This window comes from Colletotrichum destructivum, chromosome 1 (genome assembly GCF_034447905.1).
Source record: "Colletotrichum destructivum chromosome 1, complete sequence".
Taxonomy (NCBI): domain Eukaryota; kingdom Fungi; phylum Ascomycota; class Sordariomycetes; order Glomerellales; family Glomerellaceae; genus Colletotrichum; species Colletotrichum destructivum.
The window spans coordinates 935,474-951,796 of NC_085896.1; the positions used below are offsets into that span (position 1 = coordinate 935,474).

A 16,323-nucleotide genomic window follows, 5' to 3' on the forward strand; every position below is an offset into this window, starting at 1 on the left:
CCAATTCCTGTTTGCTTTCCTCCCACATTTCCCAGAACCTCATATCCACCTTCCATCACTCCCATTTCAAGCTTGTCACAATGGCTCCCACCAAGTCCTTCCCCGCCGGCATCCACGTCCCCAGTCTGACCTGGTTCGGCGACGATGCCAGCCAGGAGATCGACTGGGACGTCCAGACCAAGCACATTGAGTTCCTCGTCAACTCAGGTCTCCACGGCGGTAGGTCACCATCTTAGTTCCCGACATCCTCAAGAACTCTCATTCTAACGCACTTGGACCCAGTGGTATTGGCCGGAACCAACGGCGAGGCCGTCACCCTGACCAACGACGAGAAGACGAAGCTCGTCAAGACCACGAGAGAGATCGCCGTCAAGGCTGGACGGCCCGACCTAGCCATCACCGTGGGCTGCGGTGGCCAGTCAACCCGCGCCGTCATCGAGGAAACCAGGCTCGCCAAGGATGCCGGCGCCGACTACGCCCTCGTTCTCGTCCCCAGCTACTTCCACTTCGCCATGAACGAGGACGCCATCGTCGGCTTCTTCGAGGAGCTCGCCGACGCCAGCCCCGTCCCCGTCATCATCTACAACTTCCCCGGCGTCGCCGCCGGCCTCGACGTCAACTCGGACATGCTCTCCCGCCTCGGCCGGCACCCCAACATCGTCGGCGTCAAGCTGACCTGCGGCGGCATCGCCAAGGTGGCCCGCGTCCGCGCCGAGTTCGACCCGTCCGAGTTCTTCGCCCTCGCCGGCCAGAGCGACTGGCTCGTGCCCGCCCTGTCCGTCGGCAGCAACGGCACCATCACGGGCGTCGCCAACCTGTACCCCCGCTACTGCGTCGAGATCTTCGACCTGTACAACGCCGGCAGGCTGCAGGAGGCCTCGGCCGCCCAGCTCAAGCTGGCGCAGATGGAGTGGGCGTTCGGCAAGGGGGGCATCAACGGCACCAAGTGGGTTGTCGCCAAGTCGCACGGCTACCCCCTCACCAGCTGCCACTGCAGGCGTCCCTACCCCCAGTACACCGACGAGAAGAAGCAGGCTTGGATCTCGGATCTGGTGGCGCCTTTGGCCGAGGAAGAGGCTAAGCTGAGCCAACGTGCTTAGTTGTAGGGACTAGGGATGTACGTCTTGGAATGAAGGGTTGGAAGCATCTGATGGCATGTACCGGCGTTATTGGACATTAAAACATTCAGCAGTAGTTCGAAAATGGCCGATTGAATAGAAGCTATAATGACTGTACCTAGTCGTTTCGGTAGAGTGAGAATCATAAGCGGTGGATGCTTCTCTAGCTTCAACTTTCGCTTGTTGAAGCAAAAAGGGCTTCTGAAGCATTCTAGCCATGTCAACCGATTATTTTTGCTTTTAAATGAACATTGGTAACAGCCAGAGTTATTTAACTTCCTCCCTGAGCCGAGTCCTCAGAGTTTCTTTGAAGATAGGGGCCAAGAGTCCCTGAGTTCATCTTCGTCAATCACCACCCTCTGTGGCCGTCTATGATATGTACATGTCCCATAGGGAGTAAAACGCCACAATCACTTCCTTGAAGCCTTTGTGTCATTGTTCATGTAGACTTAACCAAGCTGGTATTCAATTTTTGTCTTGGTTTAATTGTGGATGGCTTTTAATGCTCCTAGTCTACGCTATTCTGGTCACTGCCAAGTCTTTGACGGCCGGGGATACAGTCCAATAATTACCCCCAAGTGACGGAACTCCTGTTCATACACTCTCCCAAATGTCCAATTCGACATGGTTGCCTTAGACATCCTCTGTATGCTCGCTTGACTTGGCCTTGTTGTCATCGAACGCCGTCTCGACAAACTTGGTAGAGGGCTCCGGGCGCGCATCTTGAGCGTAGCCACTGAAAAGAAAAAAAGAAGAAAAGTTAGGGTTCCGTAATACGAAAAGAATGGAGGGATTAGGGGCAAAACAACGTACAAAATAACATCCATCTGGTCCATGGTGAGACCCTTGGTCTCGGGCAAGAAGAAGAAGGCCCAGAGGGTCGCGATGATCATCCATGCGGCGAAGAAGAACCAGGTACCGTAGCCGAAGGAGCTGAAGATATACGGCATGGCCTTGGTGATGGCGAATTGGGTGGCCCTGAAACGTTTGTCAGTTTATATGAACTTGTAGAAGCGGGCATAACAAGGCTCAACTAACCAGACGACGAGAGCCGCATAGGTCCCGGTGAAGTTGCGGAGCGCACCGGGGAATATCTCGGCACTGACGATCCACGGGATACCGTTCAGGCCGAAGGACCAGCTAAGGGGGATGGTTAGAAACTCAAAAGCAACCTAGACAGAGAATGCATCGCAGAACATACCAGATGGAATAGATCATAATCATGCCGGTGGCCGCTCTGCCGCCAGCTGCAGTCGAGGCGGACAGTTCTTTGCCAGCGGCGATGATGTCGGCGGGGTGCCCGATCTACAGACAACGTTATTATGCGCATTCATCGTTTTTTACTTGGGTTGGTAGCTTCTTCTTTACCTTTACGTACGCACCCACCACAAAGAGGCATAGCGAGCAGATGAAAGATGACAGGATTGCAGGCCAGCGTCGTCCAAGAAGGTCGATCAGGAAGATGAAGTAAATGATGGACGCAATGGCTGGAGTCCCAGTCAGTAAGATAAAAAAAAACTCTTCGCACGCACACGTGTCATGTCACTCACCTTTGATCAAGCCGTAGATTCCGGTGTAGAGGGAGACATCCGTGATGCCGATCGATTTGAAGAGCGTCGGCGAGTAGTAGTTGATGGCTACGGAGACATGTTAGTGCACCGAGACATCTCTATGCGGGACAGGGTTCGGGGCGACGTACCGGCAGCGCCGGAGAGGTTGTTGAGGGCAAAGGCGCAGAATACGAGGACCAGGCGGTTCCACATGCCCTTGCGGCACAGCATGTTGGCGACGCCGCGCAGGTACGCCCACTGCCCGTTTCCGTACTGCGCGGAGACGGCCCGCTCCTCGTCAATCTTCTTCTGGAACATGTCGAGCTCCTCTTGCATGTCTAGACATCTTTTGGTTAGGATCCGCTGCAACAACCACGGTTGCGGAAGGCGAGAGAAGGAGAGGAAGGGATAGAGAAAACAACAGGACTAACATTTATGGTCGATGGGCAGGCCCCGGAGACCTTCGAGGACCTTATGCGCCCTCTCGGTCATGTTCTTGCGCAGCAGCCACAGGGGGCTCTCGTGGATGAAGAAGCAGCCGGCGAAGAGGATGCCGGCGGGCGCGAGCTGGAAGGCCATCGGGATCCGCCAGCTGACGGGCAGGTTCGGGTCGATGGTCTGGGTGATGCCGTAGTTGATCCAGAAGCCGATGACGGAGCCGACCTGGTAGGCGACCTCGAAGAGGCCGGTCAGGATGCCGCGGATCGAGGGTATGGAGAGCTCGCCGATGTACGAGGGGACCGTGGCCGTGATGCCGCCGCATCCGACTCCGGTAAGGGCGCGTCCAGCATCTTACGTGTCACTGGTTAGTCCCGTCGGTCCCTGGCTCTGCAGACTCCGTGAAGAAAAGGGGTGCTGGCTTACAGATGAAGGAGAGTTGATCGGTTGCGACAGTCATCAGGATGGCGCCGACGAGAAAGATGACAACGTTGGCCTGCAGGGTCCTTTTCCTGCCCAGGCGTTCGGTGACTGGTGCGCAGTCAGTGTTTCTGTTCCCCAGCCCAGTGTCGACGAGTCCATACTGAAGAAGCAAAGCACCGCGCCGCCCAGGGCGCCCGCCTGGAAGGCCGATGTGATGTTGCTCGAGATGTTGTTCGAGTTCTCGGCGTTGATGCCAAAGTCCCTCTTGAAGCTGTTGCGGGCGATGGTCGTCCCGATGAACGCCGAGTCGTATCCGAAGCTGCCAACAAACAAAACAGAAACACGAGTCAACACTTTGCCGCGTCTTTCGGTTGTCGTCTCTCGTTTCAAGAAAAAAAAAAACCAAGGTTTCCAAGACTCACAGGAACGAGCCGGTTGCGATGATGGCGGCTTCGGTGTAGAGCTTCCAGTTGTACACCTCCTTCGGCGTCGGCCGATCCTCGACGGCCTTGAAGCCACCCATGACTGCGATGCTGTGGTTGTCTGAACTTGCTGAGCTGCGGAGCGGTCGTCGACGCTGGTTGTCGATAGAGGGTTGAGGGTTGTTGAGCACGCACATACATACACAAACACAAGCTACACAGTCACACGTTTGTACGGGGCTCCGGCTGGCAAAGAGTATTTATCTTGCTCTACCCTTAGCCACCACGTCGGATGGCACATCCCCACGGGGTACACAGTGGAGCAAACATGGAGGGTTTTTGGAGTTTGGCTCACTCGTCACTGCGCGTGTCTGTAAAGGCCACAAAGGAGGGGGGGGGGAGCCGTATGATCAGATGGGGGAATGCCTGCTAGTTTGACTCGCGCTCCCGGGGTCTTGACCAACAGAACCCGGGTTCTCTCGTCGGAAGTCGTCCGTGGTCGATGTCAAGGACGGGTTTGTCACCCGAGCAAGTGGATCCGTTTCTTCACGCTAGGTAGTAAGTCGGGGGGGAGGAAATTTCGTCTTTCAGGTAAACGCTTGTCAAGTGTCGACTGGTGTTCACTGCCCGAGTCTCCTCAGAACCCCATCAGCTGGTAAGACATGAAAAATCCTTTTCGATGACAGGCTGAGTGATTACCTGGCGTTCGATCGTGAGCCGTTCCTTTGCTGGCCCCATTACATTGGGTACTGGGTTGAACCGACAGTGATCTCATGGGGGTGTGCGGCGCGCCATGGCTTCCGACACGCGAGCCGAGATGCGACCCGACGCAGGGTACCGAGGATCGTCTCCACACCACACGTGGGAATCCGATGAGCGTTGATGAAGAACCAAGTTTCCGGGCCCGAGGAGCATGACGGTGATCTCTCGAACAGTCAAAGCGACATTAGAAGAGCCAAAGAATGCCAACTCAGGTTCCCCGAGCGCCATGTCCGTCGGATGGTGTACGTTTCCGCGGTCACTGGCCTCAGTTGGCGTCGTCAGCTCGGAGAGTCTTCTACACGACTTTGACTTTGGTGACTCAGGACACCGGACCCCATCTTCAACCACACTACTGAATAAAGGACGTTCGACGTTCAGCACATCCCACAAGACAAGCGTCAACTCGTTGCTGGATTACCGGAGTGATTAGGCAAACGAGACACATGATCGGATACCTGTATCTGGCTTCCTCATAACGAACAGCAAAAACCAGTGTTGAACCGTCTTTGTTTGCGCCCGATCTACTTCCCGGGTGTCTAGGTAAATAATATATACAGTGTATGTGTTGAAAATATGTTTACATCATTAATGGTTCCCAACGTCAAGATTGGGATCGTTATTAGGTTATGACTGAGGCTGAGTACGGGGTGGAGAATCACTCCCAGAGCCAGCTGACGAAGCGAATTGGGCCAGTCTTCTTGACTTCTGGCTCCTCGGGATACGCATCAGCCTGCTCAATAGCATCGTGCAGCGGGATGTTGTCCAGCGAGACGGCCTTGGTCTTCTTGACGAACTTCCAGATGAGGAACGCCAGCGTGACGAGCGGGATATCCCTGCACGTCAGTTAGCATTATGGCGGCTACCAGCTTTGCAGCACCCTGCACGAGCAAAAGAGGGGGTGAAAGAGAAAAAAAAGAAAGAAAAAAGGACAAGCACTCACAAGTAGGACGAGACGAAGCCGCTGGCGCTCCAGTTGCCCTTGGTGAAAACCTCGAAACCGCTGGTGAACAGGATCAAGATACACATAAACAGCGCGGCGTGTGAGCTGTAGACTACAGATCCCCAACCCCCCTCTTGGTTAGCTAAATATTTCTCAGACATGTAGGGCCATAGGCCATTGCTTACAGGTCCACGAGTTGTTCCAGGGCAGCCTGGCAAAGTCGATTCCCTGCTTCTTCATAGCCTTCTTAAGGCGGATGTGGTTGAACAGGATGGCGGACCACGACACCAGCACGCCGGCGGCGGTCAGGTCGACGAGCCACCAGAAGACGGTCAGCGCGCCGTTGGACAGGCTCATGAAGCTGAGGAGCATGAAGCAGGTGAAGAGCAGGACGCAGACGTAGGGGGTGCCCCAGGCGGTGGTGCGGAGGAAGATCTTGGGGGCCTGGCCCTTGAGGGCGAGGCCGAACAGCACACGGGTGCCGGCGAGCAGGCTCTGGTTGGAGGCGGACCAGGCCGAGGTGATGACGACGGCGTTGACGACGCTGGGGATGGCGGGGATGCCGGCGGCGGAGGCGGCGATGACGAAGGGGCTCTGGGCGGCGGTGCCGTAGGCGTCGTCGAGGCGCGGGTCGTTGCTGGCGACGAGCATGCCGACGACGAGGACGGCGAGCATGTAGAAGAGGACGATGCGGGCGAAGACGCGCTTGCAGGCGCGGGGGATGGCGCGGCGCGGGTTCTGGGTCTCGGCGGCGGCCATGGCGAGGGACTCGACACCGGCGAAGGAGAAGACGGCGCTCGTCATGACGCCCCAGTAGCCGAGGAACTTGCCCCAGTCGCCGGTGGCGATGTGCTCGACAAAGGGGCCGGGGCTCTGCCAGTAGCGGAAGCCGATGCGCGGGGTGCCGGGGACGCCGCCGAGGTCGATGACGAGGCCGAGGATGATGAGGAAGACGACGAGCAGGATCTTGAGCAAGGCGAAGAAGAACTCGACCTCGCCGAAGACGCGGATGAAGGCAATGCCGACGACGAAGGTCAGGACGATGAAGACGACGATGAAGACGGAGGGGTTCAGGTCGGTCCAGAACTCGAAGAGGACGCAGATGGCGGTGATCTCGGAGGGGATGGAGAGGATGTTGCCGTAGACGAGGTTCCAGCCGATGGCGAAGCCCCAGGCCGGGTCGACGAGGAACTCGGCGTGGCGGACGAAGGAGCCGGTGACGGGCAGCAGGGCCGAGACCTCGCCGAGGGCGAACTGGACGGAGCAGACGATGAGGCCGACGGTGGCGTAGCCGAGCAGGGCGCCAAGGGGACCGCCGGTCTGGATGGCGCCGCCGAGGCCGAGGAAGAGGCCGGTGCCGATGGCGCCGGCGATACCCAGCATGGACAGGTGGCGCTGCTCGAGGCCGCGCTTCAGGTCGCGGTCCTCGGTGGTGGTGACGAAGTCGCCGTCGTGGTCGTCGTGCGGCTCAAAGGGCCCGCGCCGGGACGACTCGGCGGCCTCGACGTCGTCCGAGGTGATCCAGGCGTGGCGGGTGACATTGGTGATGCCGGGCGACTTGGCGCCGGGGAAAGAGATGGTCTCGGTGCTCATCGTTTTTTTGTTTCCCTGTGGTCCGTCCCGCTTTTTGGTTTTTTCCCACTTTACTCCTAAAGGCTTGGCGAGCTGTCAGTCCGTCCCTTTTCACTCTTCACCGAGGGTCTGTCCGGGCTCGCGGTGTGAGAGGTGAGAAGGGTGGGAGTGAGAAGGTGAGAGAGAGAGAGAGCGAGAGTGAGAGTGAGAGTGAGAGTGAGAGTGAGAGCGGGAGCTGGACCCGCGATAAGATCCCAGACCGAACCGTGTTCAGTCGTGCGCGCGCCGCGGGAGACAATATTATGTAATAATCTGACCGGTTTTGTGGACGGCTGATGGGACGATGAAGACAATTCACACCCGGAACCGGAGGCCTGACTCTGACTTTGACTTGGACCCTCTTTCAGCTCAACGACCGAACAACCACGGTAGATAGATACCTTTCTCTGGCACGTCAAATCCCGTTTACAAGAGCGACTCTGGACCCGCGGAGGAGAAGCGGTCCGTACAGAGAATCGAGGGTCGACAGCACGAGGGCGGTAGGAGGATGAAAAAGAAGAGAAGACGAAGAAAAATTCCGTCTTCGTCTTATCGTATCGCGAACTCCATCGGGAAAGGTGAGATTTCTCATTTGATGGTGCCATTGCGCCAAGCGGGGTCCGGTCCACCTCGACTGCGAGCGCGTTACTGTTGGTCTGAAGAGACCCTGCTGTCTGTTGGGCCTCTGTAGCTCTCTGTATGTACTCTGTACCATTGCGGTGGTGGTGCTGGATTACATACAAACAACTGCAAGGTTGCTACTACTTTATCATTATCTGAAACCGAGGCTCTTATGCCCGTGTCGTTTGGATGACTGACTCGCGCGACGGAGGCTTGGGGGAGGTGTTTTTTTTCTTCATCTTAGTCTTCTTTTTGGTTTATTCCACTGTGCATGTTTGATGCTGTTTTCCCTATCTACAATTCACTCGGCTGGAACCTCGTTCGCAATCGAGGTTGAAGGGCAAATCTTGAAGGCCAGGATGTTGTCTTACTTGCATGCCGTTTAGCCGGATAGAGAGAGAGAGTCCCCTACCAACCCCTGTTTCGGTATGGCGTCTGTACTTTTTTTACTCAGCAGGCATCTTGTACTGAGTGCTCAGTGATTCTTCACACGGGATTTCTTCCCAGCCAGTGAGTGGTCAAGTTCACTCATGGGATGCTTTCATCAGTCGCAACTCAACAGCAATGCCCCAACCCAGCGTTACGCCCGGCTCGTCGACAACAGACTCAAGAACGTATTGCGAGGTTGCTATTGATATTTTTATCGTCTACTACCCCGACTTTCCAACCTCATGAATCCATTCCGGCTATTGCCCGTTTCAACGCTGACCATGGTCCCTCTTAACCATCACCAGATTACCATACAATTCGGTGGGGAAGGGGGTTAAGGCTGACTAGACGCTTCACATTGCGCTCTCTCTCTCTCTCTCTCACACACCTTTGTTCTTCCATCACCAACCTCCTCCTCAGCCACGCCCTCGATGCGTATCAACACGCACGGCGCCGTAATGCTTCAGGAACCGGCCCCAGACGACCTCGCCCCGCTCGGCCTTGGCGATCGGCCACAGCACCCGGCCCGCGCCGTCCTCCCACCCGATCGGCCGCTCGCCGCCGTGCGAGGCCTCCATCTCGGGCGCCGCGCTCATGTACCCGGGGTCCACCGTGTTCATCGCCACCCGCCCCCGCCTCCACGCCCCCGCCGCCTCCGTCTCCGTGATCATGTTGAGCCCGGCCTTGGACATGTTGGTGTGCACGTGCTTCCCGTTCTTGGCCGCCCCGTCCCGCCGCCGCTCAAAGAGGCCCTCGCGCGACGACACGTTGACGATGTGCCCGCCGGGGCCGCCGCCGCCCTGCCGCATCAGCGGCAGCAGCTCCCGCACGAGGATGAGCGGCACGAAGGTGTTGACGCTGTGGGCGGTGATGACGTCCTCGTAGGGGATGTCGGAGAGCGACTGCACCCAGGACGAGGGCGACGGCGCCGGTGGCGAGGACACCTGCAAGTTGGACATCGGAGCATCGAGAGAAGGCGGTTCACCATCGGGCGAGGAGTCTGCGGTGAGACGTCCAGCGTCGCCGCCATCCACTCCGCGAACAACGCCCGTCGCGCCCCCGCGGACCCGGGCCGCGTAGCCCTGCCGCACCACCACTCGCTCGCCGGGACCTCCTCCGTTCCCCGGCGCCTCCCGCGGCGGCAGCAGCAGCAGCATCTGCTCCCTCGCGATGGCCTCTTTCTCCCTCTCGACCGGGTCCGTCAGCGTCTGCGCCGCGTTGTTGATCAGGATATCCAGCGTCCGCCCTTCCCGCGCCAGGATCCCCCTCGTCGCCTCGACCAGCGCGAAGGCGTCCCGCGCCGTCCGGAAGTCCGCGCCGACGATCCTCAGGCGGTCCGCCCATGCGTCGAAGCCGAACTCGGCCCGGTACCGCGACAGCGCGTCCTCCGGGTACCGCGACGACGCGATGACGAAGGCGCCGCAGCGCAGCAGCCGCAGCGCCGTGTGGAACCCCAGGTTCGTCCGCCCGCCCGTCACCAGCGCCGTCTTGCCGTGTAGCGACAGGTTCTCGGGGAGGGAGAGCGCCCGCTCGGCGAGGTTGAAGTCCCCGCAGGCGCCGCACATGGACGGCAGCGTCTTGTGCGGCGTGTCGAGGACCATGTGGCAGATGTAGCACGTCCGCTTGCGGTCGGCGGCCGTTGTGTGCAGCGTCGGCATGTGCTGCTGGACCTCGTCTTGGCCGTCGTCGTGGGCATCCGTCCTGGGCCCCTGGGCGAGTGTCGTCTTGATGGCCTTGATCATCTGGTCGTAGAGCAGCTCCTGAACCCCGAAGTTTCTTCTTACCCCAGGCCAAATGTGGCGTGCGATCTTGCGGGCACGAGGCGACGAGAAGGGAGGCATGTAGAGCGCCACGAGGCTGGGCAGCTGCGGCGCTCCCTCCTGTTTTGACACCTCGAAGTCGGCCCGGAGCTGCGTGGCCACGTCCTCCGCCCTCGCGTTGTGGATGAATTCGTCAAAGTCGGCCGGCTCCAGGAGGACGCTCGCCAGGGGCGTCTCGGGGACAGTGGAGGAGGCTTTCAAGTCCGCAGCTAAGGCGGGGAACTCGGTCTCGATCCAGCGGATGGCGCACATGAATGACTCGAGCCAGCACAGCTCTTCAGCCGGGGTCGGCGCGATGTCGTCCTGTCTGCGAATCACCTGCCTCCTCGAGGACGTCAGCCGGTGCAGCGGCCTGTTCGTCTCGGGTGCGAAGAGTCCCCTCATGCCGTCAGTGGCCTTCTGCCAGTCCACGACGTGGTCGACGTCCTTGTGCTGCGCCTGGCCGGCCACGGCGTCGAAGAGCCGGAAGCACCAGTCGTACGGCACCAGTATCGAGTGGGCGTAGCGGAAGGTGTACTTCGGCTGGCCAGGCCGGCGAGCGTAGTATTTGAGTTGCTGCGGTATGTGCTGGAGGTTTTGCCTTGGGCTCTGCGGTGCTCCGGCCGTCTTCAGGTACGTAGGGTAACGCTCGTAGATGTCAGCCAGATATCTTAGCTCGGTCGCTTTTTCCTCGTCCAAGCGACGCTGGGCCTCGAGAAGATGGGGGAGGATGCCTATGCAATCATCCACCGTCCACTTGGCCGCCATGGAACGGACTGACACCGTCTTCGTGTGGCAAAAGCTCGGTAGTTCTTTGGCCGTCGCTGGTAGGTACTTGGATAAGGCCTTCAGAGTAGTGCCTTTGCCCTTGAACCGTCTCTGGATGACGACCCGGTCGAAGAAGGCCGTCTTCAGATCCTCCTCGAGTTTCTGCTGGAGCTGCTTTCCGGTCATGTTGAAGTTGGCGCACAGCTTGTCGGTGTACGCCGGCTTGTAGACGCTCGACGCCAGGAACCGGCCCTCCGACAGCAGCGACAGCTGGTTGAACGCAATCCACAGGGACCTGAGTCGAGAAAGATCTTCTTGGCGCAGCATCGGCCAGGCCACGCTGCCGCGGATCGCCGCGCCGAGTGATGTCCCATTCTGATAACTCGGATAGGGCCGCTCCCTGTGGCCGTACCTTGTTGCGAGCAGATCCAGCACCCGGTGCAGGGGCAAGTCGGCGAGGATTGGCTCGATGAGCTCGACCGGTGTGCTGGCGAGCCCGGAAGCGATTCGAATGATGCGGCGAGGGGGTATAGACACGGATGACTCCATCGCAAAATGGTGTTGTGGCCGGGATGCCAGTGTGTCTTGACGCAGTGTAGTGTGTTGACGATAGAAGCAGAAAGCATGAAGAATCAATCAAGAATACAATGCCATAAGTATTCGCATTCCAAGAAAGACCAAGGAGCGACCAGACGGTGACTCAGCCCGATGGTTGTCAAAAGGGCGTGGAAAGCTAGCTGGCTGCATGCCAACTCGTAGCCTTATCCACAATTGCATGAGGTGACTTTGCTGCCTAAATTGGTGGGTTCGGTCGGCTGACGGTCGACTTTGTGTTCGGGTTCCAGCATGTGTGAGTGAGAGCGTTGCTCACAGAAGATGCCAAACATGAGAAAGACGGGGGATAAAGGCAGCTGGAACATAACTCCAGTTCAGGGGTACCCGGATGCAAGTGGGTGGGTGCGCCAGGGACTGTGAACGCAAGTCTCCCCAGCGACAGGCTGTCGCGATGCCGATCATACCACCTCATCTTTTGGGTTCCCAGGCAACTCCCACACCATCCTTATCCCCAGACGAGTGAGTGGCGTTGGAGTATGTTTTGAGGTTAAAATAAGCATAACCAGGACGCAAGTCGCTGTAAACAAGCCGGTCCTGAGGTCTGGGACAACGCGGTGATGACGGCCGAGGGCTAGAGACGGGCTGGCTGGCGGGCAGTCACGGGAAAATAAGGAATCCATGATCAAGGTTGAGAATCGTAAAAATGACGGTCGACAAGGTCATAAGAGCCAGCAACAAGCCGAAGGGCTTGAGGGTGGGCGATCGTCCAAAAACAAAATGCGACAGTGTCGTTCTCCCACATGAAGCTGATTCATGTAACTCGGGTGTCACCACACCTAGGCACAGTCAGGTAGGCAGCTCACGCAGACTCCGACTGAAACCCCCATGCTGTCACCAATAGGCATAGATATAGCGAGACTCCTCCTGGATTAGTCCAAGCTTCGGAGGGGTGTCGGGGGGGTTGAGAACTTTGCAAAGTTCTGTTGACTTGGAGGGGACCTTATTCCTTGATCGGCGCATGACCTTCGCCCCCGGGTTTCTAAAGTCCATTGGAGATGGATTCATAGAGAGAGGCCGTCAACTCATAGGGATTCCCATCCGGTCCGCTTCACGCACACTCTCGTGCATTTTTGAAATCCTCCTACCCAAGCTTCGTGATAAGGCCTCCTAAGGCCAGCCTCGGCGACGGACTCATCACCCATGATTGGAGCACTCACGGTCTTCGAAGCACTCACTCAACTCAGCCCTCTCGACATTTGACTCTTGCGCTTTGATCTTCTCGAGGAACGATGCAGCCCCCCTCGCACGCGCGCTGGCGAACGGGCCACTTTTTCCTTCTCGCATGTACGTTTGGCTCCAACTTGACATCAGTAGCGCGCGTACCTTGTACATCAGACGGCCAAGTCTACTTAGCTGGGTATGCAGGTGCCAGACTTTGTTGACATCAGATGGTTCGCCGATTGCAAGCGACGACCGTCGTCAAAAACACGCTCGCGGGACTGCACCTTCTCATTGGAGCTCCCAACGTGGAATGCGGTTTTCTGTTCGAGGGTTCCGGATCCGGATTCTGCTTGATGCCGTCCGATGCCCGTCACTGGGGAGTTGGAAAGTTTTGGCTGGGTTCCTGTCCACATCAAACGTGCGAGGAGCGTTATGAGACAGCAAAGGCGTTATTTGTTATCATGCTTGTATTATGTTGGACGGACAGCATCACAGATGCCTCGCGGCTGTCACTTAAGAGACAAGAATCCACCCATGGCCCGGCGGACGCACGCCTCGCCGAGTCCATTATGCAACTTTAACTTCCCCACAACCGGCGAATGTCCCTCAGCCTCAATCGACTTAGATGCATGCCGATGTGGTGGGAGATGGCCATCGCCAGTCGCCCGATTTTTTGAATCTCATCATCCTGTAGCGCGTTCCCCCCAATTAAGGCCGCAAGCCTGAGTGGAGGGCCATAAGCGCGAGGTGCGCAAGTCACCGACGGTGACGGCGAAAAGAGAAGTAGTGGGGGACGCAACGCCATGCTCGCGAATGTGCTTGACCAAATCAAGTCGTCAAGAGATCGGTTGTCCCTTTTTAAAATGGGCGAAAAGAGCGTTTCCAATCCGAAATGTTCCGAAAGAAAAAGGTAGCCATGGCCACCGAAGAATGCCCTCACTCGGGTAGAAATGCTAGCGTGAGATGCGGTATTTGAATGCGACGGAGCCCCTATCACGGGGCGGTCGAAATCGACTACCGGCGTTCCGGCTCAAAGGGGTTCTCGCGCTGGTGGGGTTGGCGGTCGGCTTCGAATGGATTGTCGTCTCCTCGCTGGCCGTGCGGCTGCCAGGCGCGCGGCGGCTTGCCCATGGTCGGATGATCATCGACTTCACCGTCAATCTCGAGGGAGATTGCGTCCTCCTCTTTGCGTTCGAAGCGCTGTCTTCTCATGTGAAGGTATAAGAGGAGCGAGCCAGATCCGAGGATTAGTACGGCGCTGGGAACCATGCGTTAGTTTGTGTGTTGGACCCCAAGTCGATGCGCAGTGTGACGGTAACCTTGCGGAAGACTAGGGAAACAGAGGAGGAAGGAAAAACTTTTGGAGGGAACGGGTTGGCAAGTGAGTGGCATGGAGGACCTACGCTGTGACACCAACAGCGATACCGATGATCTTGGGCGAGTTGTAGGGTTTCTCGCAGCGAGGGCTGTTGTCATCACTTGCGCATTCGCGCGCGGCGATATAATGGACTGCGCGGGCGATGGGCGCCAGAAGGCTCGTGGAAGTGGTAGAGGAGGCACTCATTTTGAAAGTTTCTGATTGTTGAGATATGATGTAATGCGATTCGATGGGGGTTCGGCGTTCGGGTGGGTGTCGCGATTACGGCTTGTCTCGATTCCAATTCAATACAAATAAAATGGTTCTCTTCGGGACGTGTTGATGTGCGTGATTGCTGCCGTCCTTCCTTGTATCCGTAGCGCTTTGCGACCGTGTGTCTGTATGATGTTGTGGTCGCGAACTTGGTCCTATTTTCTTCGTCGAATCGCTCAGTTCGGCTGCGGTGGGCAGGCGGTGGTGACGAGCTCTCGTTTGCAATGAGTGGATTCCCCTCGTGTCGTTTGTGTGGTGAAACCGGATTTCGTGCCCCTGTTGCTGCTGCTGCTGGGTTCTCTCGTGTCTGCAAGGAGTGACGTCGATGGGGAAAATGCCGAATACACTATCCGTACACGCACAGTTGACGACAGAACAAAAAGTGGCGATCGCCAAGAGAGAGCGAGATTGAAGATGGAGAGAAAGAGTGAGAGAGCGCGCGCGCGTGAGAAAAGAGCAGACGCGAAAAAGGAGAGGCGAGAATGAGCGAACGTTTGAGATCGTCTGAGGTGTAGGAAGAAGAAGCAGGGCCAAGAGGACGATGGGAAGGGTAAGGAAGGACCGGACGGGGATGGATGGATGATCAGGAACGGGAAGGGGCCCAGGCAAAGGAATGGAAGGAAAGGAATGGACGGATGGAATTTCGGGAAAGGGGCCCTCGAAAACACGGGGAAAGTGGAAGGTGAGGCAATCTGCCACTCTCCTGCCCGTTCAGGGGAGGGGCGCGGTCGTCTCAGGGTCCAGGGGTGAAGATCGAGGCAGGCACGGTCACGACCACCAACACAACTGCGACGATATATGACAGATGCAGGTACGGTACGCCTCCGGACAGCAGTGGCGGCGGCAGGAACGCCCCTCACGCATGCCACATACACCTACTCAGTGTATCACCCTCATCCATTCATTTACTCACTCACTCAGTCACTCACTCGCTCACCTTTCCTCACTCTGCTCACTCACTCGCATTACCGGCATGACAAGCATTACAGAAGGCGCCAGAGACAACGGGGGAATGTGGCTGTGTTTCACTCATCTTCCTCTCTTCCCCCCCAACGCCGACTGACCCGGACATTGGCTGGCATGATTGGCCCGCCTCGATCCGTCCCCCCCTAATCCATCCGCACCTACTAAGCTGCTCCCCCCATTCAACGGCCTCTCGGTCCAGAAAAGGGGAATTGGCGGCATGGCCTCAAGACCCGACACACCCGGTCGCGGCCAATTGACGGCCAATACTCGCTATCGGGCCCCCGAAACCCCCCGGCTTTGAGCTCGTAAAGGACGAGGCGATGCTTTTTTGCCATGTGTAATCGAATGGAAACGACTGCAACGCGAAAGGGGTCCATGAGGGGAGTGTAAGGGAGGGGCTCTGGAGTTTATTCTGGGCTTATCGTGGGTTTGTCGTGGGTTGTCTGCCGTTATCATCGATGGCAATGGGCAAAGTGTGAGCGGCGGGATTGAGATTGAAAGTGGTCTGCCCAACAACGAACTTGCGGGGGAAATGCTTGTCTTGTGTTTCACATTCCCAGTGCCCCCTTTGGCTCGCCGTGTTTGGTGACTCGCGAGACCGTGAGATCGGTGCTCCCCAGTCCCCTCTCCCGACGCCCTCACTCTGGCGTCTGCGAAGCTTGTTGCTTGACGAGAGAGGTGTTCGTCCCGACCGGGGGGGAAAAGTCTGCGTGACATTTGACAGCTTGTGCGACCGACAGACAGCCTTCCACATCGCTTTAAAGTTCATGGCGGCAAACCTCAATTGCTTATTTGCACTAGACGGGTGATTGAAGACGTCGCGCCGCTGGTCTTCCCGCACCATTTCTCCGGCAGAGCAGAGCGACTCAGTGACAGTCCATCTTGTAACAGCATTCACCGCATAAACGTCACAAGTTGTCTCCCCCCCTCCTTCAGGCTGGGATAATAGGGCCGACGGGATGCCAACCCAACCGCTGCGCCCTTCATTTCGCCTACGGGGCAGCCCTGTGTGCCTTTCGTTCCACTCCTCCCTCCCACCAGCAGAGAAGCACTGGCCATGAAGGGCCGAG

General features: G+C 57.7%; 5 protein-coding genes across 5 annotated transcripts; 1 reads left to right on the plus strand and 4 right to left on the minus strand.

Annotated features, from left to right (window-relative positions):
- Positions 1-4: 4 nt before the first annotated feature.
- CDEST_00282 (Putative aldolase-type TIM barrel) lies at positions 5-1,100 on the plus strand (the record flags this gene model as incomplete). The annotated part of the gene is made up of 2 exons (XM_062916441.1): positions 5-219; positions 283-1,100. Exons 1-2 carry the CDS (start codon positions 81-83, stop codon positions 1,098-1,100), a joined length of 957 nt encoding a protein of 318 aa, XP_062772492.1. The 5' UTR covers positions 5-80.
- A 476-nt stretch (positions 1,101-1,576) lies between these two features.
- On the minus strand, positions 1,577-4,342 carry CDEST_00283 (Putative major facilitator, sugar transporter, major facilitator superfamily). The gene is made up of 11 exons (XM_062916442.1): positions 3,952-4,342; positions 3,691-3,848; positions 3,533-3,637; positions 3,100-3,459; positions 2,818-3,006; positions 2,669-2,755; positions 2,487-2,605; positions 2,320-2,423; positions 2,157-2,258; positions 1,932-2,096; positions 1,577-1,854 (listed from the first exon to the last, which is right to left on the minus strand). The coding sequence occupies exons 1-11, from the start codon at positions 4,146-4,148 to the stop codon at positions 1,752-1,754; spliced, it is 1,689 nt and encodes a 562-aa protein (XP_062772493.1). The 5' UTR covers positions 4,149-4,342; the 3' UTR covers positions 1,577-1,751.
- Positions 4,343-5,221: 879 nt separating this feature from the next.
- CDEST_00284 (Putative amino acid permease/ SLC12A domain-containing protein) lies at positions 5,222-7,758 on the minus strand. The gene is made up of 3 exons (XM_062916443.1): positions 5,839-7,758; positions 5,654-5,765; positions 5,222-5,546 (listed from the first exon to the last, which is right to left on the minus strand). The coding sequence occupies exons 1-3, from the start codon at positions 7,244-7,246 to the stop codon at positions 5,369-5,371; spliced, it is 1,698 nt and encodes a 565-aa protein (XP_062772494.1). The 5' UTR covers positions 7,247-7,758; the 3' UTR covers positions 5,222-5,368.
- A 748-nt stretch (positions 7,759-8,506) lies between these two features.
- CDEST_00285 (Putative short-chain dehydrogenase/reductase SDR, NAD(P)-binding domain superfamily) lies at positions 8,507-11,596 on the minus strand. The gene has a single exon (XM_062916444.1). The coding sequence runs from the start codon at positions 11,428-11,430 to the stop codon at positions 8,731-8,733; it is 2,700 nt and encodes an 899-aa protein (XP_062772495.1). The 5' UTR covers positions 11,431-11,596; the 3' UTR covers positions 8,507-8,730.
- A 1,508-nt stretch (positions 11,597-13,104) lies between these two features.
- CDEST_00286 (uncharacterized protein) lies at positions 13,105-15,064 on the minus strand. The gene is made up of 2 exons (XM_062916445.1): positions 14,061-15,064; positions 13,105-13,915 (listed from the first exon to the last, which is right to left on the minus strand). The coding sequence occupies exons 1-2, from the start codon at positions 14,219-14,221 to the stop codon at positions 13,672-13,674; spliced, it is 405 nt and encodes a 134-aa protein (XP_062772496.1). The 5' UTR covers positions 14,222-15,064; the 3' UTR covers positions 13,105-13,671.
- Positions 15,065-16,323: the final 1,259 nt, after the last annotated feature.